Source organism: Varanus komodoensis, unplaced genomic scaffold, assembly GCF_004798865.1.
Source record: "Varanus komodoensis strain SLA01 unplaced genomic scaffold, ASM479886v1 scaffold3, whole genome shotgun sequence".
Classification (NCBI taxonomy): domain Eukaryota; kingdom Metazoa; phylum Chordata; class Lepidosauria; order Squamata; family Varanidae; genus Varanus; species Varanus komodoensis.
In genome coordinates this window covers 48,207,451-48,235,370 of record NW_025335761.1, presented here as the reverse complement: position 1 = coordinate 48,235,370, position 27,920 = coordinate 48,207,451, and the positions used below count along the sequence as shown (strand labels likewise).

At 41.9% G+C, this 27,920-nt stretch overlaps 3 protein-coding genes across 10 annotated transcripts in view; 1 reads left to right on the top strand and 2 right to left on the bottom strand.

Moving 5' to 3' along the window:
* The window catches only part of AK7 (adenylate kinase 7), a 38,573-nt gene extending 38,293 nt beyond the window's left edge, over window positions 1-280 (bottom strand). For 3 of the 4 annotated variants that reach the window (XM_044437161.1, XM_044437163.1, XM_044437162.1), the window contains exon 1: window positions 161-265. In XM_044437161.1, coding sequence (XP_044293096.1) covers window positions 161-265 — 105 coding nt within the window. Of the gene's footprint in view, window positions 1-160 lie in introns of all 4 variants that reach the window. The other variant, XM_044437164.1, reaches the window with a different exon arrangement.
* A 2,457-nt stretch (window positions 281-2,737) lies between these two features.
* Window positions 2,738-9,387, bottom strand: LOC123026936 (GSK3B interacting protein). 2 transcript variants are annotated; one of them, XM_044437166.1, is made up of 3 exons: window positions 9,185-9,386; window positions 6,021-6,279; window positions 2,738-4,924 (listed from the first exon to the last, which is right to left on the bottom strand). In XM_044437166.1, exons 2-3 carry the CDS (start codon window positions 6,276-6,278, stop codon window positions 4,763-4,765), a joined length of 420 nt encoding a protein of 139 aa, XP_044293101.1. In that variant the 5' UTR covers window position 6,279; window positions 9,185-9,386; the 3' UTR covers window positions 2,738-4,762. The 2 variants fall into 2 exon arrangements, with proteins under 2 accessions (XP_044293101.1, XP_044293100.1); XM_044437165.1 differs by having other exon boundaries at window positions 3,162-4,924; window positions 9,181-9,387.
* A 1,066-nt stretch (window positions 9,388-10,453) lies between these two features.
* Window positions 10,454-27,920, top strand: part of ATG2B (autophagy related 2B) — a 52,702-nt gene continuing 35,235 nt past the window's right edge. Inside the window, exons 1-8 of one of the 4 annotated variants that reach the window (XM_044436069.1) lie at window positions 10,454-11,244; window positions 16,262-16,424; window positions 18,982-19,134; window positions 20,892-20,994; window positions 21,550-21,691; window positions 23,686-23,865; window positions 25,175-25,271; window positions 26,361-26,543. In XM_044436069.1, the coding sequence (XP_044292004.1) occupies window positions 11,083-11,244; window positions 16,262-16,424; window positions 18,982-19,134; window positions 20,892-20,994; window positions 21,550-21,691; window positions 23,686-23,865; window positions 25,175-25,271; window positions 26,361-26,543 (1,183 nt within the window). In that variant the 5' untranslated portion in view covers window positions 10,454-11,082. Of the gene's footprint in view, window positions 11,245-16,261; window positions 16,425-18,981; window positions 19,135-20,891; window positions 20,995-21,549; window positions 21,713-21,814; window positions 21,933-23,685; window positions 23,866-25,174; window positions 25,272-26,360; window positions 26,544-27,920 lie in introns of those variants that run through there. The other 3 variants (XM_044436068.1, XM_044436067.1, XM_044436070.1) reach the window with 3 other exon arrangements.

Sequence of the window (27,920 nt, the reverse complement as noted above, 5' to 3'; positions counted from 1 at the left end):
GTAAGCTGTTTTGAGTTCTTTAAAAATGAGAAAAGCCAGGATATAAATCAAATATGTAAATCCTAGTGAGCCACAACTGTGATTCAGCCTCCTCCTGTCTCTCCCTCCCACCCACAGCAGTCCCGCCCGGCCCAGGGGTGACCCCCTCCGTCCTCCTCACCCTCCCAATGTTTCTGCCGGCGTAGGTGTCTAAGTGGTTCAGGAAGATCCGCTGGCTTCGAATGATCTCTTCGGCCTCCGCCACGGCCTCCTCTTCTTCCGACATGGCTGCGGTTAACAGGAAAGCGTCGCGGTTGCTAAGCGACCGAGCCACGCGCAGGACTCGGAGGGAGAGGGAGGGGCCTCCCCGAAGAAAACAAAAAAGGAGGCGGGGCCAGGCGGAGGCGCGGGCTGGGCCGCCGGGCGGGGCTTAATAACAGGAGGGGGCGGGGCCTGCGCAAAATTCGCCTTGAGGCTTCTTTGGGGTAGGTGTGTTTATGCTGAAGGAAGCTCCTTCTGGCTTGGAAATGCTTCTTCCCTATGGAGGGGTTGAGCCGCTCCGGACGGTGCTGGGCTAGAATCCCCATGTTCCCCAGCCAACATGGCCAGTGGAGAAGGATGATAGGAGTTGCTGTCCAGCAGCACAGAAAGCGTACACGACCGCAGTCATAGTTGCGTGTTTCGCAGCTCCCTGTTCTCCGGATGGGTTGGATCCTAATTCCCGAGTGTCCAACAAGCATCAGGTTACAGAAGGCTTTTTTTTTTTTTTAAATTCAAGCCAGACTGGAGAATGCAGGGAGCTAGAAGATTTTTTTAACAGCTGATTTTGAAGACTGTTTGTGTCTTTTGCAGATTCTGTCACAGAAATAATTTTCTATACTCCAGCAAGAAAGTGATTGGTGGCCTATAGAAAATAATGCAGAAAAATCATAGGGCAAAACATGCGTTGATCATACATATAATACTTTTTGTATTCCAACTAAATATAAGGAAAAGAAAATGACACACAGGAGGGGAAATTACTAAATTTTAGCTCTTGCTAAAAATAAAGTAACTTTGCAACCTGCATTGAGTATAAACATTTCAAATTACCTAGGAGTGAGTAACTTGAGGCCATCCAAGTATTGTTGGTTTTCATCTCCCTTCATAGTCAATGCTTAGAGCCCATATTGTTACGCTTGAGTGATCCATCATACAGGAATGGAAGGTAGCTGCAAAAACAGACATTCCCAGTCTAATACAGGTCCTATGTGTGAGAAACTGAATTAACTGTTATTACTATTATTTTTAAAAGCTGATTAACTTTTATAAGTGCATCACTGGAGCACAAAATGCTTCTGCATGCAGTTGAGTGCTGGAACTACATTGCTGTCCTATTGAAAGTCACTTCCTCTCAAACACAAAAGGGGATGATCTATCCTGGCATTGTCAGGATTTATTTTTTAAAAAACAATTTTACATTTCAAAGTATCCTTTTCAGAATATGTATCTCCAGATATTGCAGCACAGTAAAATTAGTGATGATTCATGAAGACTTCTAAAATGAAATATTGTATAGAAATATAAGAAAAACATGGTGCTACCCTATAGCAGGTCAGACCATTGGCAAAATTCACTGGCATCAGCTCTTGAGGGTGTCAGGCAGAAGTAGATGTTTAACCTCAAGGTGGAAAAATAGAAATTAGGAAAACTGAGGACATGTTTTGGAGATGGTGGTGAATACTTGATAGGTGACAGGTGTTTCAACTGCCTTTTGAATACAGGAAGTCTTTGATAGCTTTGTAAAAATAATTTAAAGTTACCCTATACCTAAGTACTGTTATATAACATTTTAAATAAAGCATATATATGCTATCAAAGATCCAAAAATAGACAATCCAGACAAAAGTTGGGCAAAACAGTGGGACTTCCTTCAACAATGTTGTTTATTCTGCATATAATGAGGAATCTAGGTATTAATATAGTACTATGATTGCATTCCCTTTTCCTACTTGAAAAGACTTACATTCAAGATATTGTGAAAACTCAAAGTGTAACATTGGAAAGACAACTCAATTTGTCTCTTTCATCGTCAGTAGACTTGTGCAGATATCCTAGAAATGCCCAAACTTGAAACTGTAACCTTTGGGTGCTTGCAAAGCCCATACATTGCCAAGGAATTCGAATCTCTTTCCAGATCCAGAAAAAGAACCTTTACACAGGATTGTAGTCTGAACGATCAAGATGGCAAAGTATGTGTATCACAGCAATACTGTGTCTGGCTGTTGCATCAAGCTGGCCATTGATTAGAGCAAAACATTTTTATACTCTAGATGCCGGTGAAAACATCAGATAGTTTTGGAAGCCAACAAAAGGCAAGATACATAGCTTTCACTTCTTTCAGTAGGAGTCTCCTACTATTCCCATAGCAGGTACAGCTGCCGGGAAGCAAGCAGGGCTTCAGTAGTCCAAGCTGCTGTCTTCTGTACTCTGGACAACAGCCACCTCCTTCCTTTTCATCAGCTGGAGACTTTATTGCTGTCTGAGGCAAGAGACTGCTCTGAGAAATACACATAATATTTCCCACCACCATCAATGCAAATCTGGACATGCATCATCACTAGATGCCTTTTTAAAGATAATTTCACAGATGGGACAGGCCCATACAGTTAGACAACTTATTCCTAAGAAATTTAAACTATCACAAAGCAAAAACTGATTTTCCTTCACTTGTCTATATCCGCACACATGCACACACACAGAAGGAGAGATAGCCTCATTATGTATTTTGTTTCTCTTTATTTAATCTCTAAAACGAGTACCAAGATACAATGGGGCAAAGTACATTTTCCTCATGAATATCTACCTTCCTTGCCTTAAATCCCGATTGCGAATGCATAGTTACCCACAGTCTTTGTGCATTTCATGTTTTTAAAGAAATACCCTCTATGTATATATGGATAAAGGAAAATGCAAGCTCTTTCAGCTTATAAAAAGGTAGGAAAACACTCTCTGCTTCAAAACAGGAGGTTGTAGTACAGGTTGTTTCAGCTATAATTCTAGTATAACTAAGAAAAGCCATAGTATGCTAAGTAGTCCTGCAGTTCTTAAACCAGATTCTCAGTTAGGACAAAGCACTATCACTTAAGTAAACCTGAATGCATAACATGTATATGTACTATATGCAACATGTACCAAGCAGCTGAAGCTTTTATAAGTTTATTCATTTTCAGAATTAGGTATCTCTTAGTACTGTGAATATATAGCTTTGTTCTAAAAAGAGGCTGTTCTTCCAAGCAGAGTACATTAAGAGATATACAGCAACACTGGAAGTTAACATATTTTATACTTAAGACTATCTATATTCTCATAATTCAAATACCAATGTCAGTCTTTGGTTCTGAACTGATACAATACACTAATATTATGTTGCACATTGAATAAAAGAAGATACAACATGGTTAAACTGGTTGGAAGAAGAGAAGGCATTATAGAAATACTCAGCAACTGCAATATAGTAAGGAATCAAAAATACTTTTCAATATACTGTACATAATGTAAACTTTCAAAGTAATTGCAAATCGTTATCTTTGCACAATGTTAATGCAGTTTCAGCAAAAGCAAAGCAGGATGGGGCTTCATAAAGAATGGGGCTTTATACTTTATCTTTGTGCTTATCCCATTTGTATTTCAATTGATGAATACATTCATTATGCCAACATTTCATCTTTTGTTTAGTGTCTGAAGCTTGCTACCCACAGGGTAAAAATACTGAATGGTGCTGTTCAGTTACTGATAAGTACTCGGCTAAAAATGTTTATGGATCAAACACCAAGATATGTTTTATTTAACAGAGTGCTTCATCACATGTTCTAGTGAACGAACTAGAGAATTTCTGAAAGTATGCACAAAAATGAGCTAAATATAAATATTTATGATGAAATAAAATTCATGTTAATAAGTTTAGCTATGGTAAATATTTGGTTTGACAAAACTGAGTTAGTCTTCAAACACAGTGAAAAGTGCTACTGTGTAAATTCTGAACAGGTTCTATATTGTCAGGAAAATTTAATACCAGCTGTGGCATTGTTACAATTAAGCATTAGCTGAATATCAAAGACATCAAAGCTACACAGTGTTCAGTCACTTCTAACTATCTAAAGGGAAATGAACCCAAAGCAGTAACTGTATATTTCACAAAGGAAACCATCCACGCACCCCTTGAAATTTGGGGGGGGGGAGTGAGTATTGGATCATTTAAGTTCCCAATTGCAAGGGTGCAGACAGTGTTTGACCTCAGAGCTGGAAATCAGATCTCTGATCCTGCTCCCCATCACAGCCAGTGTGGAAAGGGAACTGCATCAGCTGCTCTCTGAGAGGGCTCTTGTAAGAGGGGAGGGTACTGGGGTGACCAGGATGCAAGGTATTCTGAGGCTGATCCAGCTCCTTCCCTTTCCATTAGCGAGCCAAGATAAAATGGAAAGCAAGAATGGTGTGGCAAAAATCACTTCCACTGCTCTTCCTGTTCTGTGCTGGATAAGCATAAGCCTCCAAGTTGAGAGGATTATGCTCATCTTGATGGGACTGTACACTAAGTTACATTAAAAAACAAATTCAGCAGTTAACTCAGAACATTAGTACCAATGATATATAGTTGGAGGAATTGAAATTCACAGAGCAAAGAATTTTCAAAGCAAAGAACACAAGGAAATTATTCCTTTTGCCATCAGATCTCAGTGCAGCCAATTCAGAAATCTAACCAGCAGCAACTTTTTGCTGAAGCCTGTTTTGATTGCAGATTCTATCATGACTGCCCATCCCTTTTCAAAGCCTCTAGTCTTTGTAGCAGTGCATTTCCAAAAGCATCTCTATATGCTGGGCTAACCGAGTCCAACAAAGAGTAGACAGTCTCATGGTAGGGATTTTGTACAGTATCATCCACCTGGTCAAAAGCATAACCCACTACCTGCAGAAGAAAGAGTAATACACTTTTAAAAGGAAGAAGAGGTTCAGTGTATTATAAATGTATGGTTAAAGCAATCTAAATTATTAGTCTATCGAACACAGTTTTTGTAATGTAAGTTGTCTTGCTATTATTATTAATTACATTTCTATTATTATTACTATTATACATCTATTGCCCTGGGTTTTTTAAGACCAGGGACCTAAAATCTCAAGAACTGCTTACAATTGGAAAAGAAATGGTGTCAGGAAGGAAACCCAAACAGGCTGGTGTAGTGGGACTTTAAATATTTTAAATGCATATATGGGGGAAGGGGAAGCAACTGCTTGCATGTATCAATTAATTTCCAGCATGGAATTTTTATACTCATCTTCACAATACAGATGGATCTAAAAGGATATTGTGTTTCCTGGAGCTTTAAAGATCATTAGGGAAATAATTGCTTTACATAATAGATGCCAATGTACAACATTAAACAGTACACACAGTCAATATTTGCACAGAGTGATTTTGCCCATGCAGCTGTTTAAGCAGAGTGACATGACAAATCACATCCACTGAAATTCCCCCTTCCAATACAATTGTTAAGAGGAACAGGGACCCTCATGCCACAAGACTGGCTATCCTAACACAGGACTTGAAGTGATGAATTAAATGTGAAAACAGTGGAAACAATACTTTTTGTTGGCCATATTATTAATGCAAACTACAGTTAGCCCCTTTTTCTGAAGGGTTGTCTGGAACTCTATGAAGAAGTCTGATAAATAGAAACACAAATTTAGAGCTTTTCCTTTATGAACAAACACTGATGGAGGAAGGCTTATCTGTTGCAGAGACACAGGATCTTTGCCAAAAAATAAGAGAAACTGATAGAAGTTCTTTTATGGAAAAGCAGTAGATCAAAACTGGCCATTCAATTCAGATTTAAAACTCAAATATATTTTGATAATAAAAAATGAAACAGTTGTATCATCATTTCCTATATAAAAGTAAATGTTTTGTAACATTTTAAGAAAAAAAAGAATGAAGAACTTTTGCAACAACACAGACTGCCCTGTGGCAAACTCTTATGAAGCATCTCCATGAAAAGAACAATTACCCTAAGTCCTGCTTCTGTGAGCTCTAGGCAGTATCTGTTCCTTTCTCTAGTTTCCACGTTGATGTAAGCCACATCTTCTGCACATGGGAGGCTTTTAGAGACAAACATGTTGCTCACAGCAAACAAGACATCATTAACAACAGCTTCTGCTTCTAATCTCATGTCCTTCACTTCTGTTCCTTCAAACTCCTTGAATTCAGAATGGTCTTCAACCCCTGTGTTATTGGATAGGTCCATAGGATTGCAGTCAGTCTCCATTCTGTGCACAAAGCAGTACATTAAAAGAAATATATTTAGAATTAAATAGAGAAGTAGACACAGTTCAAGATAATTCATAATGGAAATTTGTGTTAACATGAATTGCTATGAAGCACATATTTCGGTAGAATCTCACCAAATCTAGTCACATGTTGGCACATATAGAATTAAAACTCATTTCTACTGTCCAGCAAAGATGTTGAATACAATTTTAATAAAATGCAAGTGAATGTTTCTACGATACAGTGATGACAATGGGATTTCAACAGTCCAAGAGCTATCTGAAGCAAAAGAAACTGAATTCTCAAAAAGATGGGGTCTTTTCACACCATAACATTTACCACATATATGTATTGTCAGATTTAAGAAGGCCAAGTAGAGAATTTCATCAACATTTCTAAATAAAGATAGGCCTCAAAATTATATGCAGCAAAACCACCAACACAGAATTGGAATGTAATACTTAACGCTAACAAAAGACACAGAAGGCTTGATGAGACCAGAAACATTTACAGAAACTTGAGTTTCAAGACTTGAGTCCTATCATCCTCATCCTTGATGCATCTGATCCTCTGAATCCGGAGGGTTATGTGCATCCTAAGCCCCAAACAAGGTGCAGCGGTGGTGCCCTCTGTTGCCACTGTGTCTTGTGCCCTTATTTTATTTAATGTCAAGAAGGGGAGAGAAGGAGGTTGGGACACTGACAGGAATCAGCACAAGCCCTTGGTCCAGGCTTTCCCCCTCCCTACATACCCTTTTACACTCCTTTCCAAGATGTATATGCAATTCTTTCTGTGCCAGCTGTGCGTGGAGGAGGGTGTAGGCTTGGACTTTGGAGTTCCAACTCCAAGACCAATTCCAGCGGTGCACGAATATGCATTTCTCCACAATAAGTTGAGTCCCAGGGGAAATATATGGGAGAAACATGCGAAGGCACCCTCAGTCCAAGAATTTTATTATGTTTGGTCTGTTCTAGATGAATACCATCATGCAAGTACTAATCTTCAAGGCGTCATAATAAAAATGTGGGAGGGTGTGTGCGTGTGCACACACTATTAAAAATCATTTAGGTTCTTTAAATGAAAGCAAGTAGAAAGGTAATAAAAACAGAATGCAAACATCAATGTAATCTTTGGGGATTCTATTCATAGAACAAGGCAAGGTATCATCTATGGAAATTCCCATAGCAAAAAGGCAATGGTCCAAACATATTTCACCAAATCACAAGAAAGTGTATTTTAAAAGCACAGAACACAAACAATTCAGAGGGTTTAAACAAAGGAATGCTCCCAGGAGAACTAGTATTTCTCACTGTTAGAACATCCCATCTACTAAGCATTACTGAACTGTTAGCATCTTCTAATTTTGCCTAGGATATGGGGAGAGGGGTAGTAATTAACAGTAAACAAAACAAAAACAAAGAGGGCCAGAAACTTTGTAGTCTGAACTGATCATTCACCGTTTTCTGTATATTGCACCTCACACCCAATTCTATTTTCTGTCTTATGCCATTTCCTGCTTCTCTACAAATGAACTACAAATACTTCCTAGTTTATCTCCTAAATTGGTTCTTGCTGTGAGCCGCCCGGAGGCTTTGTTGTGATGGGGGCGGCAAAGAAATGTTTTAAATACATAAATAAATTGTTCTTGTTCCTTTTCAACTATGGTTGCCAAACATTGTCATACATTCAAAACATGCCCTCCCACCACACACAAAATAGGATAGTGTTTTATTTTTTAAAAAAGGCAATAGCTTTGATTTGCTCATTCATTCTGAGAAAACTGATCTGCCAACTCTCTATTCCACCCACATCAACCCCCCTTCCTTCAATGGAAGCTCTACCGCCTCTGCTTTTGTACTCATAGATCAGCCTAAGACCTTCTTTTTCACCACACACATCCCACAAGTCTTGTTAAACCATACCCCTCCTTACCACTCTCCAACTCACACACAGATTCCCCAAGCCAATTCTTCAGCAAAGGCAGCTTCCTCCAACATCTCCACCTGACATTTCTCCCTGTCTTATAGGACTGCTTTTCATCCAGTTTAGGCAAGCTCAAGTCAGCAAGCTATCTAAACGATTTTATGCAGAAGAGGTTCTCTTTTTCACACTGGCAAGCAGACCCCAAACGGCACCCATCCGAACACCTGCCTGAAATCACTGAAGTTCTGCAGTTCTTTAGTACTGTCCGAAAAGTGAGCAAAGCTCCCTCTCAAGCCACCCTCCCTACCTTCGTGCTACCCACCCCTTCCCAGACCCCATACCATGAGAAAGCCACAGCTCTGTAACACAATCCTATTTCGATCCTTAGACTGAAAAAAAGGCCTACAGCTCCAAGCACGTCCCGGCCAGCGCCTTTAATACATTAGTTTAAACCCTTGGGGCAACACGCTTGACCAGAATGGGGCAGCCTTCCGCATCGTGGCGCCCGCCCGATGTTTTGGTTCACAGCAGCTCCGACTATTGGGAAACACTGCCCTGGACCGACGGGCGCGAAAGCGCAAACCGTCCGGGGAGGAACTAGCTGAGGAGGGCTGGGGTGAAAGGCGGGGGTCACTCTCGGGGGCGCCCGCCTGTCCTCCTGCCTCTGCAGCCACGCTCTGACCTGCTTCGGGTCGCCTCGGGAACGGCAGGCGAGGGCGCCACCGGACCTCGGAAGCTGCGAAGAGCCTCGCCGGCTGCCATCTGCTTCCCAGCACAGGCGCGGGCAAGGCCGGGCTTTTCAACGGGTCCGCTGGCAACACCGCCCTCCCCTCCCGCCGCATTGTTCTCTTCCTACCCCACCCGGGCTCCCCACAACGGCCGCCGGAGCGCCTCTTCCTCTCGCCTGCTTCTGCCGCTGCGCCCCGGGCAAGCATCCCCCTGCCCTGCCCTGCCCTGCCCTGCCCGCCGCGACGTACCTACCCTACTCCATCCCCTGCCCCGTCCGCTCCTCGACCGGGGCCCGCGCCAGCCAGGGAGCGAGCCCGCTCTGCGCGCGCCGGCTCCCTTCCTCGAGGCGAGAGGTCGCCCGAGCCCGGCCCTCCCGCCTGCAGCGGCGAAGCGCCCCCGAGCGAGGGACAGAGAGCGAGCGACGGCCGCCGCCTCGCGCTCTCACCCGCTTCCCCCTCTCCGCTCAGAGACTCTCCAGTCACGTGCCGCGCCTGCCGGCGACGGCAGAGCGGACGCCACGCACCGCCTTTCGCAAGTTAGGTTAAACTTCCGGTTCTTGATTGCACATGCGTGGAAAACGGAACTCAGGCGAAGCTATTATGGGACAGATTTAGGGGGCCAAAGGAGCGGGACTCCACCTTTGTTTTAGTCATTTAATCACTATTATTTTTCTTTAGAAAAAAATCGGTACTGTATCGTTTCACACATGTTGTTTTTATTTTACTGAATTTCTATATCGCCCAATATCCGAAGTCTACAACAGCCCACAAAGCAAGACCATGTAATGAAACACCCTATTTTTCCCGAAATACTTAATTTAAAAATAACGCACCAGCGTTTAAAAATAGCTGAAACAAAATGCGATACAGAGAAGACATGTTACAACAGCTCCATTGAACGCTGCAGGTTTTCTAAGTAAACCCGTATAAGATTGGACATTTTTAAAGTCATCCCCTTTATCACTTTGGCATTATATTCCGTATATCTCCACAACCGTTTAGGGGAGCGATATTCTGCAAATTTAGACAGAAGAAAGTCTTGCATTTCCCAGAACTCCTTTCCTAAGAGTGCCTAGGATTGTGCCTCCGATCTTTTATTTGCTCCCAAGGCAGTTTACAGCAAAGTAACTATTTTAAAAAAATCACAAAACCAGACAAATATAATCGGTAAGACTTTAAGCGCTTTAAACAGAGGCTAACTGGGGGGAAAAAACCATCCACACTGCAATAAAATATCTTTCCACAAATAATTCCCTCAACCCACCGCTTTGAGAAGGATTGGGTTCCTTCAAACAGAAACCGGAAGTAATGACCACGTGTATTTTTGTCACACCTCTTTCACAGCTTAAGGGGGGAAAAAATCCCTTGTGTAACTTCCTTCGCTCCTTTCCTTCCCCTCCCCCGCACGCCTCCAGGCGGATGACGGTAACGCAACGCTCGTGCGTGTAGTGACGTCCAGCCGAGCAAGGAACCCCCGCCAACTACGCTACGCGCTGCGAGAGGGCGGGAGGTAACTGCGCTCGCGACGGGCCCTCCGTGGGAAGCCCCTCGTGGCGGGTGCTCCTCATTAAGTCCCGCCCCCTTGTGGGAGGGGCTAGACGTGCTTGGAAGATGGCGGCGGCGGCGACTCCTGTGGCTGTAGCGGTGGGACGCTGAGGTAGCGGTGGCAGACGGGATGCGGCCGCCTGTTGTCGCTTGCGCCGAAGCCCCTTTGAGGCTCTTACGATTTGACACCGTCTTGGACGGGGCGGAATAAAAACTGCGAGCAGGGGAGCCCCGCGGCGTCTTTTTCCCCGGGCTGAGGGAGGCCCAGCCGCCAAAGTGCCACCACTTTTCCTTTCTCTGCGGAGCCCGCTTGGCTCACTTTGCTCACCTCCTCGCTTCCCTTTTTTGACCCAGCAACAGAGCTAGTAACGCCTGGCCTCCTTCGAACGGGCCACTCCCCTTCCCCCTGCAACCGGGGAGGGGAACTTGGGGTCCGTCAGCCTGTTGTTGCTTCCTAAACGCCATTCCTCCTGTGCCCCCACCCTACCTGCTGTCCTTTACTTCAGTCCCCACTGCAGAAGCCTCGATCTTCCCTCGCCTGACAGGTCCACACCCCATCCGGGGTCTGAGATTCCAGTCTTCTTCTAGCAGCGCCTTTTTGCCATCATGCCTTGGCCCTTTTCGGAGTCCATCAAGAAAAGGGCCTGCAGGTATCTGCTGCAGAGGTACCTGGGTCACTTTCTTCAGGAGAAGCTCAGCTTGGAGCAGCTCACTCTAGATCTTTATCAAGGCACTGGCTCCTTGGCACAGGTGCCTCTAGATAAATGGGTAAGTGATGCTTCATACAGTTCTCTTTCCCTGTCCACTGGAAAACTCCCGTTTGCCAAGTGGCAAGCCCTCTTTTGACTTTGACAGATGTTCTGGCTGATTCTTATCTCTGCTCTGTCATCACTGAAGTAATTAAGCACACTGTATAGACCAGCATTCCCCATCCTGGTGCCCTCCATATATGTTGGGCTATCCCTCCTGTCATCCCCAGACAACATGGGATGAGGGACTAGTGCATCTGGATCATGCGAGGTTGGGGAAGACTGGGATAGAGCCTGTTTCGAGGAGACTAAAGGTGACAGCTGTAAACAGGCTTACCAGAGAATGTTCCATTTTGCTTCCAAGTAAGTGGATCTTTATCTAAATGATTCTTTCTACCTGCCCCAATAACCATGGTCACAGTTCCATTGGAGTCAAACTGGATTGCCACATGGTATACATTGTTCATGTTAAGGTTTTTTTTAGTAATTTCAGACAATAGAATGGAAATTATTGTTTTCCTGGCAGACAGCTGTCTCAGCCAGGTTGTAATCTGAGCATGGGTACACAGGAAGAAGCCTCAGTGATGTAAGAGCTTGCTTCTGGGTGAACATTCATAATAATGGGCTACAAAACACATCTTGACATATATTACTATTTTGAATTGAGGAGTAATGCTTTCAAGGGAAGCTTGAGCAGAGACAATGCCCTAGAAATACATATTTAACCTGCTGAGAGTTTGCAACGTGTATATCTTTACTTTGACATAAATCCATCAGTTAGACTATTGGGATTATTGGAATGATAGCCTCATTTTACTGATGGCAGCCCCATTCTTAACTAACTCAGTCTAATGGCAACCTTGCAAATTCATTCTAGCTGTGTGACAAGGTACAAATCTAGTATGCAAATCAATGCAATGGGAGTTTGTAGACTCACATCTATAACTGTTGGCAACTGCCTGCCAGTCTTTCCAGTTAAGAGTGGAACTAGAAACTGTCTGTAGTACATGGGGAAGTGCCAGAGATGCACTTTTTTGTTTGCCTGACCATTTTTTTTTTCATTGTTTGGCTGGCTTTCTCTCATAATAGTTTTGTAACTGAAAGAACTTGGGAGTTGGACTTTTCTGAAAAACTTTGTAGCTTTTCTGAAGAATTGTATTTTGAACACATGCTAACATTTTGGATAGGTCTGTTACAGATGTTTTATATTTTTGGAGAAACTTTTTTTAGGCATGCATTCTATTCCTGGTATTCTCCAAGAAGCTGATCAAACTCACACTTTTTGCTTTACATATTGAAAGTGCTTAATTATATATAGTGCTTAATGTAGGTGTGTGTGCATAATTTGTATTCCTCTCTCTCTGAGATGTACAAGTTTTGATATATTTAACAGCATTGGCTAGTTGTGAATCCTGAACACATTTTTTATATGTAGCTAGGTATTTTCATTATTGGAATTTCAGTGCAAATATTTCAGGGACAATCATTTAAATGAAAATATTTTGTATTTGTAAACATGAGTCTCCTCATGTGACCTCTATGGCATATAGGTGGAATTTGACCGTTTTGATCTAAATGTGCTCTAGTGGGCACCCTGAGGAACTTTATAGGCTTTATTAAGCTCTGCTAGGAAGATTCATGTGTTAGTGACTCTACCTTTTTGATGTGCTGAGTGGTGTAGAGAAGCAATGCAATATTATTTAAAGTGCATTCATTGTCCATTGTATCTAGCTATTCTATATGCCTTTTCTTACAAATAATTCTTAGTAGAATTTGGGTGTACCACATAAAGTTTTTAAAAATTCTGAAGTCATCCCCAGTACTGAGAAGAAAATTGAAGTAACTGAGTGGGGATTCAGAAGGCTAGAGTACTTACTGATTGTCTTCCATATTATCTGCTGCATCTTTATTTTTTTCTCCATAGCCACTGTCTGTCATGACTGCTGAGGTGGTTTAGCTGGATAATTGTAATTGTGACATTAGGGAGCACTGTGTGCTTCCTTGTTGAAGTTTGCCTTCTACTGGCCTCCTTGGCCTCTTCCAACTCTACTGTTTTATGATTCTGTGATAAGCATTGACATCAGTGGACAATGCATTGTGATCACATTATCTTGACTCAGACTATCAGAAGGGATAATTGAGAAGAGTAGTTTTACTGACTGTCATAGTCAGGACCCAAGGTGTGCTGTATTTACATTGTAGTACAAAACAGCACTGAATAAACCAACATACTGGAACTTGCCTATTCACATTCCATAATATTTATTTCATGAGCAGGTGGCTGTAAGAATGTTGATACGCATGCAGAATAGGGAACTGCCATAGTTCTTTTCCTGAGGAAGTGTAGCCTGGATTAGATGGAGTACATGAAAAATACTGTTTCTAGAACAAATCTGAATTAAAATCCAGTACTTTCTGCACTATAATACACAGGTGAAATGGAATAAGTACTGATGGGTAGCAAACAGGTCTTTCATTTCTGCTTATATAATATTTTCCTCTGGAATTCTGCAAGATGAAATCAGGAGCAGATTTCCAGCTTTATATATACCTGCCCCAACCTATCCTGCCCTTCTGTAATGAATTGTGAGTGGTTCTGTGTTGATCTGAAGATGCGTTTTCTCAGTGAGGGCATATTTTAGTGATGCAGTTCAACTGAGCTTGAGATCATTCCTGTCTTGCCACAATGGAGAGTTTTCAGGGTTGAGCTATTATTTGAACAGATCTGTAGTCAGTTCACATTAAATAATTCTGGCAAATCTCTTGGTCACCAGGAGCATCCACATGTGTCTACATGAAAGGGGTGAAGTTGATTTCCCCCAGTTGTGCCCATGTTGGAGCTGGTACAAATGTGGTATGTTTCTGGGTGCCATCTATTAACTCTTCTTTAGTCATTGCAGTCTAAGGGTCATTGGAAATGCATCTTATCATACCTGAGCTTGACCCTTCCAAATTTAGTGCACATTGCTATGCATTCTCAGACAAAATGTTATGTTCACATGACTCCAGTCCTCCGTCAGCTTCACTGGCTTCCCATTGAAGTCCGGGCCTAATTCAAGGTGTTGGTGATGACCTATAAAGCCCTAAACGGCTTGGGTCCTGGTTACCTGAAGGAGCACTTACGTCCATATATGCCCGCCCGCCCCTTGAGATCAGCGGGAGAGGCCCTTCTCTGGGAACCCTCTGTGAAGGAAATTAGGAGGGTAGGTACTCGGAGGAGGGCTTTCTCTGCGGTGGCGCCCAATCTATGGAATGCGCTCTCCAGAGAGGTCCGCCTGGCGCTGTCGTTATTTGTTTTTCGGTGCCAGGCGAAGACCTTGTTATTCAAATGTCATTTTAACTGTTAATAGTATTTATTTATTTTATTCTGTGGCCAGGGCGACTTATTTTATACTGTTAATTTATATTATTTTAATTGAAATTATTTATGTTTGTGAGCCGCCCCGAGGCTTCGGTGAATGGGGCGGCATAGAAATTTTCTAAATAAAAAAAAAAAAATAGGATTGTGATCTTAGGCTACTGATATCTAGCCAATGTAAAGCTGGTTGCAGTCTGCATGACACATCAGCCCACATCCATGTGAAGCTTCTCTGAGCAGTTTAATCTCAATGTTGCAAAGTATAGGGATTTACCTGGAGTCTTGTGGAAAGTCTCAACATAATTGCTGGGGGTGGAACAGTAATGCATCAGCACCATGGCTCAGAATTGGCCATCCAGGTTGTTATGGACCCACATCAATATAATGCCCCTACATCTCAACTTATTGCCTCCCACCCCAGATAAATTTACAACATGGGTCCAACCAGAGATTACCTCTCCTCTTAAATGTGATTGACTAATAAGGGCAAGGAACAAGCATGTAGGTGGTTGGTTGAACTTGACCAAATACCTTGTCTGAATCCTCGGGCTTCAGCAAGTGAAATTTATCCAACATAACTGAATGAATTAATGTTCTGGACACCAGTACTGCTGGAGCTGTATTAGCTGAAAGACACAGGTCGTGGTAGATGCATCATCTTAACCTTCTAAGTGCAAATCAGTCACACAGTACCAACAAAGACATAACCACTATTCTTTCTGGCCCAGATTATAACAAGAGTACTCACTGTCCTCTGGATGATGCTGTTAAGATGCAGTCCTTCTTTACTATTCTCACTGCCACAGAAGCAGTTCATTAATGGGCTCTACCCTGTGTTCAATCAGATTAAATTTGATTGAACCCATTTGTATTCTATCTGTTGTTCTCCCTACTTCATTTCTCTCAGCTCAAATGTATACCAAGGAGCTGGTCAGACTCTGCTTAGAATTTGGACGTTTGGGAATTTAAAATTTAATTTTTAAAGCCTTTAATAGGGGTATATAATAGTCTTTTAAGGAACAAGCAAACAAAATGGTAGTTTTTTCATCCAGGCAGGGTATGGGTTGTAATTGCAGGAAAGACTGTGGAATTGGGAATGTTAATGATGAGGCACAACTGCCTTGTTTACCACTGGAATCTTTGGGGAATATTTGATTTTATTTGCTCACAGCATATGCTTTCCCAGTGAATAAAGACTACTGTGTTAAAGTGTTCTGCATTTTTGCAGGTTGGTTTTGTATTTTTAAACATTGTAAAACAAATTAATTATGAATACTATCCCAAATCATTTTTGAGATGATGATCAGAACAATATGCAGTTGAATATTCATTCGTCACAGTGTGACAATTGTAAAATGGGCATTGCTTGATTTCTTTAAATCTTTGTAAAGCTTTTTCACAAACATTTAGCTTCCTCTTTTGGGTTTGGGTTGGCAGGAACTTTTTAATTTAATCAATTCTGATAAACTTGAACCTGTGGTACTAGTTAATTGTGAGTCAGGTGAAACTGGATGTATGAATCAGAAAAAAGTACATGCTGTTGTGGGAACATGGCAGCAGTAGCAATGAGGGAATGTTTTCCCATTTTCAGAACAAGTTTTTTTGTGAACAAAAATAGAATATATTTTGCTTATGTTAAATCAAGTAACTTTGCATTCTCTTTGCTCCCTTGCTTTAGAGTCTTAATGAGGTTATGGAGTCAGCAGATGCTCCCCTGGAAGTCACAGAGGGATTTATTCAGTCAATTTCTCTGTCCGTTCCTTGGGGCTCATTGCTTCAAGATAACTGTGCACTTGAAGTGAAGGGCTTAGAGATGGTCTTCAGGCCAAGGCCCCGTCTAGGTATGTGTGATAACTACTTACTAACTACTTTGTTATTTTAACTTTACAGTGATCCATCAATAATTTTTTATTGCCAGTGTCACCAGGCCCAATTAATTGATGAAAAGTAGAATATTTGGATATCTTATATGAGAACTGAGCTCTGTGAATTAGCTTGCACTGCCATCCCTCTCTATTCAGATAATAAGGTAGTGGGTCTTAAAGCAGCTTTCCCCAGTCTTGCGCTGTCCAGATGCTTTGGGTTTGTAGCTCCTGACAATTGGCCATGCTGGCTGTGTCTGATGAAAGTTGGAATCCCAGAGATCTGAAGGGTGCCACACTGGGGAAGACTGCTACACATTATCTTCTTGAGAGTGGGAGGGTGCCACCCGCAGTTCAGATACAGTTTGCAAGCCTTTTTTGGCTCATATCTTGCTTGTATCAATGTTTGTGTGTCTCAAAGCTTTATGGCTAATTTGGCCTTTTCTTGTGAACAGTCCTGTAACACTCAAAGAAAACAATATGAGATTATTGAAACACACACAGAGATACAGTGCTCTGAGCAGCTTGTTATATGTGTAATGGACTGACATCTGGCTTTAAATTTCTTCTCAAAAATGTCAGTCATCATATTGGAATTTGCATTGCAGACTTGGCTCCAGCTGTTTAATCAGGTTTACAATCAGAATCCAGAATATGTGAAAAGAACCAGTTTATCATTGTGTAGCTGTGTCTTTCTCATACATAAGAATGTGCTTCACTCAAGACAAATCCAAATTTTTATTCACCATGTGAATGCCCTGCTTAAGATTCCCCTGCACAAGCTGGGAAAAGCCCATGTGAGGCATTCATCCACTTATTTCTTGGAGGTTTCCAATATAAGTGAAATCAATTGCTTTCTGTCTTTTGCATGCACACCTGTTAAAAAAGACACCAGTACAACACCTTTACTATTTTAACCCTATAACACGGTATAAATATCTTCATGATTTTTGTGTTTTTTATTCTTTTGCAAGTGCACACTTAACGACTGTTTGACGGGGCAGGACTACATTATCAATGTCCTTTTAAGGTTCAACTGTTAAAGGCAGCAAAGTGCACTGGGTAACATACCATATTTTTTGCTCTATAAGACGCACCTGACCATAAGACACACCTAGTTTTTAGAGGAGGGATCCATGGAAAGCATCCTGATAATCACAGGCAAATTCCCCATCACTTCCCCATGGGCTTCATTAAAAGACAGGTTGCCATTTGAAAACACAGCGACCTGTGATTAACAGCTCTCACCTGGGCTGGAGGAGGGGGGCGGAGCAGGGCGTGCTGAGCGTGTGCCGGCCAGGTGTGGTGCAGCCGGGCCGGCAGCGTGCCGGCAGTGGTCTTCCGGGTGGCGGGGGTGAGCAGTCTGTCTCTCCGTGCGGCTGGTGGGTTAAAGCCCGCGGCTCCTCCTCCTCCACACCGCTCCCCCTGAGCGGCACAGCTCTTACCTGCGCCGGGGGGGGGGGGCAGAGCAGCGTGTGCCGAGCACGTGCCGGCCAGGTGGTGCCACGTGGTGCAGGTGGGCCGGCAGCGTTCCAGGCCTCGGGCACACACACATTCGCTCTATAAGACGCACAGACATTTCCTCTTACTTTTGAGGGGGAAAAAAGTGCATCTTATAGAGTGAAAAATATGGTATATAGAAACTGACAAGGTGAGATTGCATATAGATAAATTTGCACACATTTATTAAAGACCTGAAGTTGGAGAGAGAGAGAGGAAAGTTAAGGGAAAACAACAAAGGGAGGAAAGTGGAAGAAGTAGCTGTTTCTAGGTGTTTCTGAAAGGGCTCCTGCTTAGCAAGGTAATCCTTTTACCTTTAAGTGTTAAATTGACATTTGTCACTGCATTGCTTTCATTCAGCACTTCCTGGAGTATCCAGCAAGTTCAGAAAGGGGAACTATTGGTTCTTCAACCCTTTTTCTCAGCTTCCTTTTGGAGAAGTCACATAAGTTGCACATAATTTTTCTTTTGCTACCAGGCTTTAACATTTTTATCCCCCCACAACCCCCAGCCTCAGTTCACTCCCCTCACAATAACCACAGTAGTGACAGCTGTAAAAGGAAGCCAGGAGAAGGGTCCGTAGGAGAGAGCCAATATCTCCTTTTGCTGGACTTTGAATAACATGACAGTCCACTGTGTTCTTTAGTGCTCTATTTCATTCTACAGTGCTTTCCTCCCCTAATTTCTTGTGGACTGCATCTATGTTGGCTGCAAACCTATGTGTAGGGGGAGGTAGTGAGAAAAATGGCAGATAGGCAATCAATGCATGATCATGTTGATATACAGTAACATTTATTTAATTAATTTCTGTACTGCCCAATAGCTGAAGCTCTCAGTTGATGAAACACTTCAAATGTGAGGGGAGATAAATTAGGAAACAGCTCTTAAATCTGTTCTGTCTGTCATTCTTATATTCTGAAGCTATATTTCTGATCTATTCCATGAAGATTCCCGCATGGAGGCACTTTGGTTTTGATCTTACACTTGCTGAAGTCTATTAATGGAAAACATAAGAGGTGTATTTCTTATTTTTTAGCTTCTGGTTCAGAGCCCATGTATTGGTCAAGCTTTATGACTAGTAGTATGCAGCTTGCAAAAGAATGTCTTAGCCAGAAACTAACAGATGAACAAGGAGAGGGGACCCAGCCTTTTGAAGGACTTGAGAAGTTTGCTGAAACCATTGAAACAGGTAATGGCTAAGTCACATCTTATAAAGCTAAAGAAGCTTCTGTCATTTGGGTAACTCTTAAGTATTGTAATTCTAATTTTGGAAATGTTGGTTTCATGTGCTGTTATTTGATTTAAAAAAAAATGAATTTGCTGTAGTCAGGTTTGCACAGCATGACAAGCCACAGCATTTTTTTACCATTGTTTGTCATGTTGCCTGAACTCTGCAGTGGTATGTTGGAGTGGTATGTTCTGTTTTTAGAAGCCACAAACAGAAACAACCATCTGTTCTGTGGTTTATCAGTACTGTGGTGGCTTGCTGCGTCATCTGGAAAACACAACTCATTGTGGTACCAAGGCCAGAACCAGAGAGCCACTTGGTTAGAGCAGTCTGTTGCTGCCTTTGCCAAGCAGCTAGCCAGACAGCACCACCAAGAGCACCTGTTTTGCAGTGCTCTTCTCTGCTTGCCTCCTACCCTAAAGATCTTCAGAGTAGTGGCAATCTGCTAGTCAGCCGTGCAGGAAGACACACTGTTGTGCAGCTGTTTCCACTGCTGCCCCCTGAAAGTGCACCTGAGGGGCAAGAAGGAGTTGGTGGCAGTGCCTGGTTGAAGGCTGTGCCACCCAGCTGATTCTCCTGCTGCCCCACCACACACTTTCCTGAGGAGTGAGAATAAACTGGGCAGTAGTGGCTGACCGGGAGCTGCTCATCTGGGTGCCCTACTGCATCCCATTCTTGCTCCTGCTTGCCAGAAAGGCGTTCCGGTGCCAGCTTGTGAAAGAGCGCTGCCGCCGCCTCTTCACAGCTGCTTGCCAGGAAGGTGCTCTGAGCATCTGCTGAGTGGTGGAGCCCGGCAGCACCACTCAGCTGGTTTCCTGTCCGCTTCATATAGACAAGATGTGTATGCAGTGCGCAGCAAGGGAATCGGTTCAGCAGCCTAATCCATTATGCCGCACTGCCCATCTGATTCCCCCCAGCCCGTTGCTGCATGTGTACATCTGGTACCGTCCCACCTGCTGCAGTGTTCCCCTCAAGGACGCCTGGCCAGCTCCTTTGTCCTCTTCTCTGCACTTCAGGACACGAATGCTGTTCATGCAGCAGAGACTGCTTGACAGCTGCAGCTGGCCAATTCAGCTTGTGCTCACAGCTGTCAAAGAGCAGGTCCTCATTCCTCCCTGCAGTGTCTCTTGGGAGGAGAACTGAGGGGGAAGCAAATGGTGGGATGGAGGAGAGTTATCATCATGAGCCTGATTGTCTACATTAAGGCAGAAAGCGATGAACCGTGCTTCTGAACCCAGCCTGTGTGTGTGCAATCCAGCACTTTGGTCAGGTTTTGAGAAATCGGTGTGCGATGCTAACCTTAACATTTGCCACATATAGCTGTGCCCACAGTGGGAACTGTCGTTGAACCCAATGGAACCTCTTTTCCTTGATCCCTAATTCTGCATGCATGGACTGTTGTGCACTAGTCATTATAGAAGAGAGGAGGTCAGTATATATGTTCCTTAATGATTCAGCAGCCCATCTCTTCTCAATGATTTAATCCTCAAGTTAGTTCGCTTCTGAGGAGGTAAGGAACTGCTGGATAATTATGAGGGAAGCACATAGATCCATCTACACAAACAAGTGCAAAGTGAACCATACTTGTGTGCTGGAAAGGGAAAAGAGGGCAGTTGCTTTTATGGAAAGACATACAGCTGGCTGAATCTTGTATATATTATGCATAATTTCTTCATTTCTATGTCACCCCATCACTTATTTTTATTTCTGTGCCATAGTTTTAAGAAGAGCGAAGGTCAACTTTTTAGATACTGTTCTGAGAATTGAGCATGTGCCAGATAATTCTAAGAGTGGGACAGCACTTGAAATTCGCATTGAGAAGTAAGTAGTGTGTTCTTTTCAAGTGAAGAATAGAGTGATGTCCTTTTACATGAAACTTTATGCCACATGTTTTGTGAATTCCACAGTACCTGTGGAATCTGAAGGCTGATTGTGCTGATCAGCAGGACTGTTCTGGAATGGAGGCTTAGCAGAGCATGATGGGTTTCTGCCTCAGAACAGTGACACTGTAGAATATGCTGCATGCACAGAGAAGTCTTCTGTGCTTATACAGTACAATAATGCCATGCTAGGCTGGCACAAGAAGACGTTTTGCATATGCAGTACGATTTGTAAGGGTGCCAAACTTGGAAGGACTCAGATACAAAGTCTGACTCCCCAGAGCTTTTTTCCCAGTCATACTCGTTTGTTTTGCTAATTTGGAATTTACTCATGCATATACATAGCTAAATATAATCTTCCATCTAGGATGATTAGTATGCAAGAAAAAATCGAGGTGAAATGCTTTCAAACTTCTCCAGAGATAGTATGTAAAGCAAAACTCTGTTAATGATTTTTTTCTGTTTTTATTTCATTATTTTATTTCCATTTTCCCAGAACAGTGTACTGTGATGAAACTGCTGATGAATGCTCTGGAATTAATGTGCATCAGCCTACAGCATTTGCTCATAAACTGCTACAGCTCTCTGGTGTTTCTTTCTTCTGGGATGAATTTCCAGCATCTGCAAAATCCTCTCCAGTGTGTTCATCTTCACAGTTGGTAAAATATTTTAGATGTGTGTATATGCTCAGATAGTTGATGAGGCCTAGAACTATGTGTTAAGCTACATTCAGGTATTCATCCTGTTTGTCTCTGATACAGAGATACACACAAAAAGAGTGAAACTGTGTCCACCTACGTTTTCATTCTCGAACCTCCTCCCCTGTCTGCAATTATGACTGTCTTGGATTCTAATTCTTTGAGGGCTGAAGTGGGCAAGGTACTTTACTACTGCCAAATCTTGTGTTCGATGTACTTATACAGATTATATTCTCATTTTATAGTGAAATATTTCTGAATGAGAATATACAGTATATTCTACATTGTAGTGGCTAGAATGTTGACTTGCTGGTGACATTCAAACCACCATTCTGTCATAGCTATGTTTTAGGTTAACTCAGAGTTGCTGAGTTATAATTGTTACAAATTGATAAATGCAAAGAGTTCACAAAGATTGCTGCATACAATGTTCACTAAAATGATATGCTGTATAAATATAAATTGGCTATGGCTTAGGTTTACATGTTCAGAGAGCAAAAAGCTAATCCCATAATACTAGAAAAGTGTTACAGGTAGTCCCCAGGTTACGAACGAGTTCCATTCCTGAGAACATAAGTCAAATTTGTATGTAAGTCGGATCACATGAGTAAGCCAAATGTTTGTCTTTAGTATTCTATGTATGTAAAAAACTTAAGCACTTTCTTCCTTATTTACTAAAATATCTTAAACACAATATAGCATTGTGATAATGATAACAATATAGTAATAATAAAGTAACTACAGGTACAGAAGAGAAAATCTGTATGTATGTGTGTCAGTATACAGTATTGTAAAACACAAGTAAAAGAAACAGTTCTTAATCAGTTCAGAACACTCTTTCAGGACAGTGTCTTATAAAGTTAAGCTAGGTCACTATGGTTCTTGCATAGATTATAACAGGATCATGCGTATTAAGGATTTTGGGCACCTTTAAGTCATGTATGTTGCTTGTTCTTTTTGTTTGTTCATTTTCTGAATATATTTCTGGGTTAGTCTGCTAATTTACAGTAAAAAGGTAAAGGTTTCTCCATGACATTAAAGTCCAGTGATGTCTGACTCTTGGGGGTGGTGCTCATATCCATTTCCTAGCGGAAAGAGCCAATGTTTGTCTGCAGACAGTTTCCGTGGTCATGTGGCCAGCATGACTAGACACCGAAGTGCACGGAATGCTGTTACCTTCCCAGCAAAGTGGTACCTATTTATCTACTTGCATTTGCATGCTTTTGAACTGCAAGGCTGGCAGGAGATGGGACGGAGCATGGGAGCTCACCCCGTGTGTGGATTCAAACTGTCAACCTTTCAGCCCAGTAGCTCAGCAGTTTAAACCACTGCACCACCCGCAGTCTCTAATTTACAGTAAGCCATAAGAGTAATAAAATGCCAGTTGCAAACAATACCAAACCTTAGGCACAGTATTTCCTCATGGTTTAAGAAGTTAGGAATAAAAACAAGATTTCAAGAAACAACAACAGAGAAGTAGGGAGAAGTCATTGGAACACCTCTGCTTTTGCCCTTTCCAGAAACCATTTTGCTGTGGTTCTGATTCATCCTTGAGGTCCTACATGTGCCCTGAAATACACTGGCTTGGGTATGCCTGAGCTGATGGTGCAGAAGGAAAAGCTGTAGATATCTCTAGGGAGCTACGTGGTCACTGATGTTGCATCACCAAATGTATCCCACAGTCCCCTAGAGATATTCATGACTTTTCTCTATATATAATCATATAGCATGACTGTTCATTCATGCATGAGTACAGGTTGTTCATAACCTGGGGACTACCTGTATGTTACTTGTTTTCAGGGCTCTCTCTCTTTATGCTTGCTACTGAATAGTGATGCAGTTTTCATGTAATCTCTGATTGTGTATTCTGCAGATGGTACATAGAGTTCTTAGTTGCGTTAACTTCTAATTCCTTTCCTCATTTTTCCTTTTAGGTAACAGAACCAAAGCTTTCACCTAGCTGGAACCCAAAAATTGTATATGAGCCACACCCACAATTAGCAAGAAACCTGCCAGAGGTTTCTCCTTCAGACCCTGTACAGATATGTAGGTTGATCGGAAGGATGGAACTGAGCCTTACATTAAAGCAAAATGAAGTGCTTCCAGGAGCAAAGGTTAGTTTGTAGCTTCTTACATAGCGAGAGATAAGGTTCACATTCAGACATTCTCTTGCTGAAAAAAATATGCATTCATTTGCTTTTATTAATCTCAAGACTTATTATCTTATTTTACCTTTTTCCTTGATGCTACTCTCCTCTTCTATGTAACTAACCTTTGACTGGCTGTTCTTCTGAGCCTGAAGAAGGGAGAAGAACGTGTATGTTGTATTCCTGGGCAATTAAATCACTATCATTTTTAACTTTTATGGGTAATCTCCAGAGCCTGTTTACATCTGCCTCATGGTTGTGTTTTTTCCCCAAAACAAAAATGTGATAAAGGCAATGTAAGCACCTGAAAGCTGCCATTGTGCCACTTTGTCTGCAAGTGTTGCTGCTACCTTTTTAGTCAGTGGGTGGCTAGATCCTGATTGCGTTCATCCTATTCAGTCGTAGCTTCTGTTTTGTTTGACCAAGTCAATGGTTGCTTATGTACATAATGCTAAGCTGCAGTTTGTTTTAACTATGGTTTGTTGAACAAACTAGGATCCAGTTTGCTGATGTTCAACAAAACTAATGTTAAAGTGTTACCTAATGTCTGCCCACCACTTGTGTGAATGGCTCCTACTGTACTGAAGTCCTTTTTGGTGTCCGAGGCATTGCCACTTCACCAGTTCCCTTACCATTTGCCAGCTGCAGAGAACACCAGTGAGAGAGCTTCAGTTTCTTGCAGTTTGACCCTGAGTGTGGAGGGGCAACTTTATATGAAAGGGCTCTTATCTGTGCATAGCTTTGTTTTTGAACCACTTTTCCCTAAATAGTATCTGCAGCTGACTTTAGATCAGAAGGAATTAAAATTCCAGATCACAGGCTGATCCAATGAAGGTGAGTGCGAGGAGATCCCAGACATATAAAAGGAAGTATTTCTTCTTACATCATATAGTTAAACTATGGAATTTACTGCCACAAGGTGTATTGTTGGTCACCAACTTGGATGGCTTTAAAAGAAGATTAGCCAAATTTATAGTCAATATGTCTGCTGATGTCTGTATATTACCTACAGTCTCTCAAGAGTCAATATGTCCCTCAGTGCCATTTGGTGGGGAACGTGAACATCAGGGTGCTATTGTGCTTATATCCTGATTTAGAACTTCCCCATGGGCATCTTGTTAGCCACTGTGCACACAAAATGCAGTTCTTGGTAAGCCTTTTAATTGATGCTGTAGCATGCCTTTTATGATTGAATGTTGAGTTTTTACATAATCTGCTGACTGGAAATAAATTTTTCTTACCATCTTTTAAAATTATTTTCTTTTATCTTTTTAAGTTGGATGTAGATGGACAGATAGATTCCATACACCTGTTTCTGTCACCCAGACAGGTACATCTTCTGTTGGATATGTTAGCAGCCATTGCTGGACCAGGTAATTAGAAACTGCATTTTCCAGTCTAGTTGGATACAGGTTTCGAAGTAGAAGCGGCAGGCAAGAAGCAGTATGCTTACTCACTGCTTTGCAGCCCCAACTATTCATGGCTTAAACAATCAATGAGTTATCATTATGTGCAAACCAAGTCTCTGTGTGTGGTAATTGCTGGCAATGATGCAGTCCTCACTTACATTCTTCTCCTTTGGTGTAGCAGGAGAGTTCCCTTTTTTACACTTCTGATTAGGAGAGAAGGTGGAGGGTTTATAAGAATGAATAACAAATACAACTTTGCCAAATCAGAACCTTTTCCCTTATTAATTGACTGAACCATAAGAGGAAAAAACTTGTATCAGTTATATAGATCCAGTTGTGTTCTGCCAGTGAAAAGAAAACTGTCAGTGAGGATTTTCCCTCTCCCCTGGAACCATTGTATTTCTCCCCACACCCACAATTCGCTCATGAGGCATGGAGCAGTCTCTAGAACAGATTAAAGCTGCTGGACAAAGAAGGGAATGAGAAATCTCATTGCATGTCTAGACATACCCTCACTTGAAGTTGGATCTAAGTCTTGTGAATAAGCTGCTGAACTATTTAGTTGAGACAACCAAAGAAGATTGATATTCTCTGGCTAAAAGTCAATCATTAAATATTGTAAGCCATCCAGAGACAATTGGTATTGAACCAGATAAAAATATCCTAATAAATAATTGAAAGTAATGGTTAATAAATGTTCCTTCTTAAAACAGAAAATTGTCTGCTCACATGTTAGCTTGTTTGTTTTTATGCTAATTTCTGGCATAGGTGTTCCTGAAATAAATTAATACCAACTAGCAGCAAAGTTTGAAATTGGAAAAACAAAAACCAAGCAGCTCTCAGATTCTGAAATACTTACTTCAGTTCTGTGCAGCAATTCTGTACATCTTTCTTTATGAAAGGAAAATGTTTCTCATAGTTTTGTTAGCTAAAAGAAACAAACATAGGAAATGCATTGGAGAAGCTAAACTGAACAGCAAGAAGGAATGTTTATATTTAGAATTTGTGAATTGAACCAGAAGTTGCATATTAGTATTCTTTGTTTGGCTGCAGAGAATCTCAATAGAATGGAACTGTCTAACAAAGACAGGAAAAATCGACCCATGCAGCAGGAAGATGAGTACCGGATTCAAATGGAGCTCAACCGTTACCTAAGAAAAGAAACTTTGCCAGCAGGTGCACCACCTGATCCAAGTTTTTATGAGACTGAGGCAACCAGAACTCCTTCAAGTCGTGGTGAGCAACCAGGTTGAACGTTCCAGGGCATATCATAAACCCTTTTTCAGTTTGCCATGTAAAAAACTCTCAGATCAAAGAGGAAAGCCAGGCAGTTCTTAATCTTGATCCATTGGAGACTATAATTAAAAGATGCCAATCCTGAGCATTATGTAGCCAAAACAGAGTGTTTTTAAGATACTAAAAGTTAAATGTGTAGTTTTTCAAACTGAGATAAAAAGGAGTGGAAACTCTCACCTTTAGCAAGATTTCATCTTAGGTTGCCAATATAAATGGAACTGCTAATTCATCCAAGGCATTAATATGCAGTTAGCAGCTATTACACCAGACTCCAGGGTTACTTCTGATGTTATTGTGATGTCCCTGGTGTTGACCTCATTTAGATTTAAAAAAAATCCTAGCTGAAATGTTCTCAATGAAATGGTTTAAAAATTTAAACTTGATGGATGAACTATCAGAGAAAATGAATTTGATTATTGTTGTTTTCAATTATATGGCATGTAAGTCTTATGAAAATTAAGTGACACAAGTCCTTTTAACTTTTTGTCATGTTACAAAATTGAACTGGATTTAATTGGTACTGTTGCCATAGCACACAAGATACTGAATGCTGTGAAGATGCAAAATCTTTCTATTGTGGCCCAGAAGTTGATCAAAGAGAAGCAAACTGGCATGTTCACACATACACACCCAAGTAACACTTGGTAGAAGCACCTTTGGCAGCAATTATGGCTGCAAGCCTTTCTGGGTAAGTCTCTATCAGCTTTGCACATCTAGATTCTTTAGCGTTTGCCCTTTGTTCTTGACAAAACTCAGACTAACCTGGTCACTGAATTCTGATGGACAGTCTTCTCCAAGTATAGGCATTGTTGCTGTTGTTAGTTGCGAAGTTGTGTCCGACCCCACGGCACCATTCCTCCAGGCCTTCCTGTCCTCCACCATACCCCGGAGTCCTCTTAAGCTCACACCAACTGCTTCAATGACTCCATCTAGCCACCTCATTCTCTGCTGTCCTCTTCTTCTCTTGCCATCAATTGTTCCCAGCATTAGGATCTTCTCCAGGGAGTCCTTCCTTCTCATTAGGTGACCAAAGTATTTGAGCTTCATCTTCAGTATCTGGCCTTCTAAAGAGCAGTCAGGGTTGATCTCTTCTAGGACTGACTGGTTTGATCACCTTGCAGTCCAAGGGACTCGCAGGAGTCTTCTCCAGCACCACAATTCAAAGGCCTCAATTCTTCGGCACTCAGCCTTCCTTATGGTCCAGCTTTCACAGCCATACATTGCAACTGGGAAAACCATAGCCTTGACTATACGAACTTTTGTTGGCAGGGTAATGTCTCTACTTTTTAGTATGCTGTCTAGATTTGCCATAGCTTT

Bases quoted from the DNA above. Each gene is read 5' to 3' on its own strand.
- LOC123026936 (XM_044437165.1), bottom strand. From the start codon at position 6,278: ATGGAGACTGACTGCAATCCTATGGACCTATCCAATAACACAGGGGTT. The intron at 4,925-6,020 runs GTAATTGTTCTT...TTTCTTCTGCAG, and splicing joins TCACAGAAGCAGGACTTAGG to GTAGTGGGTTATGCTTTTGA.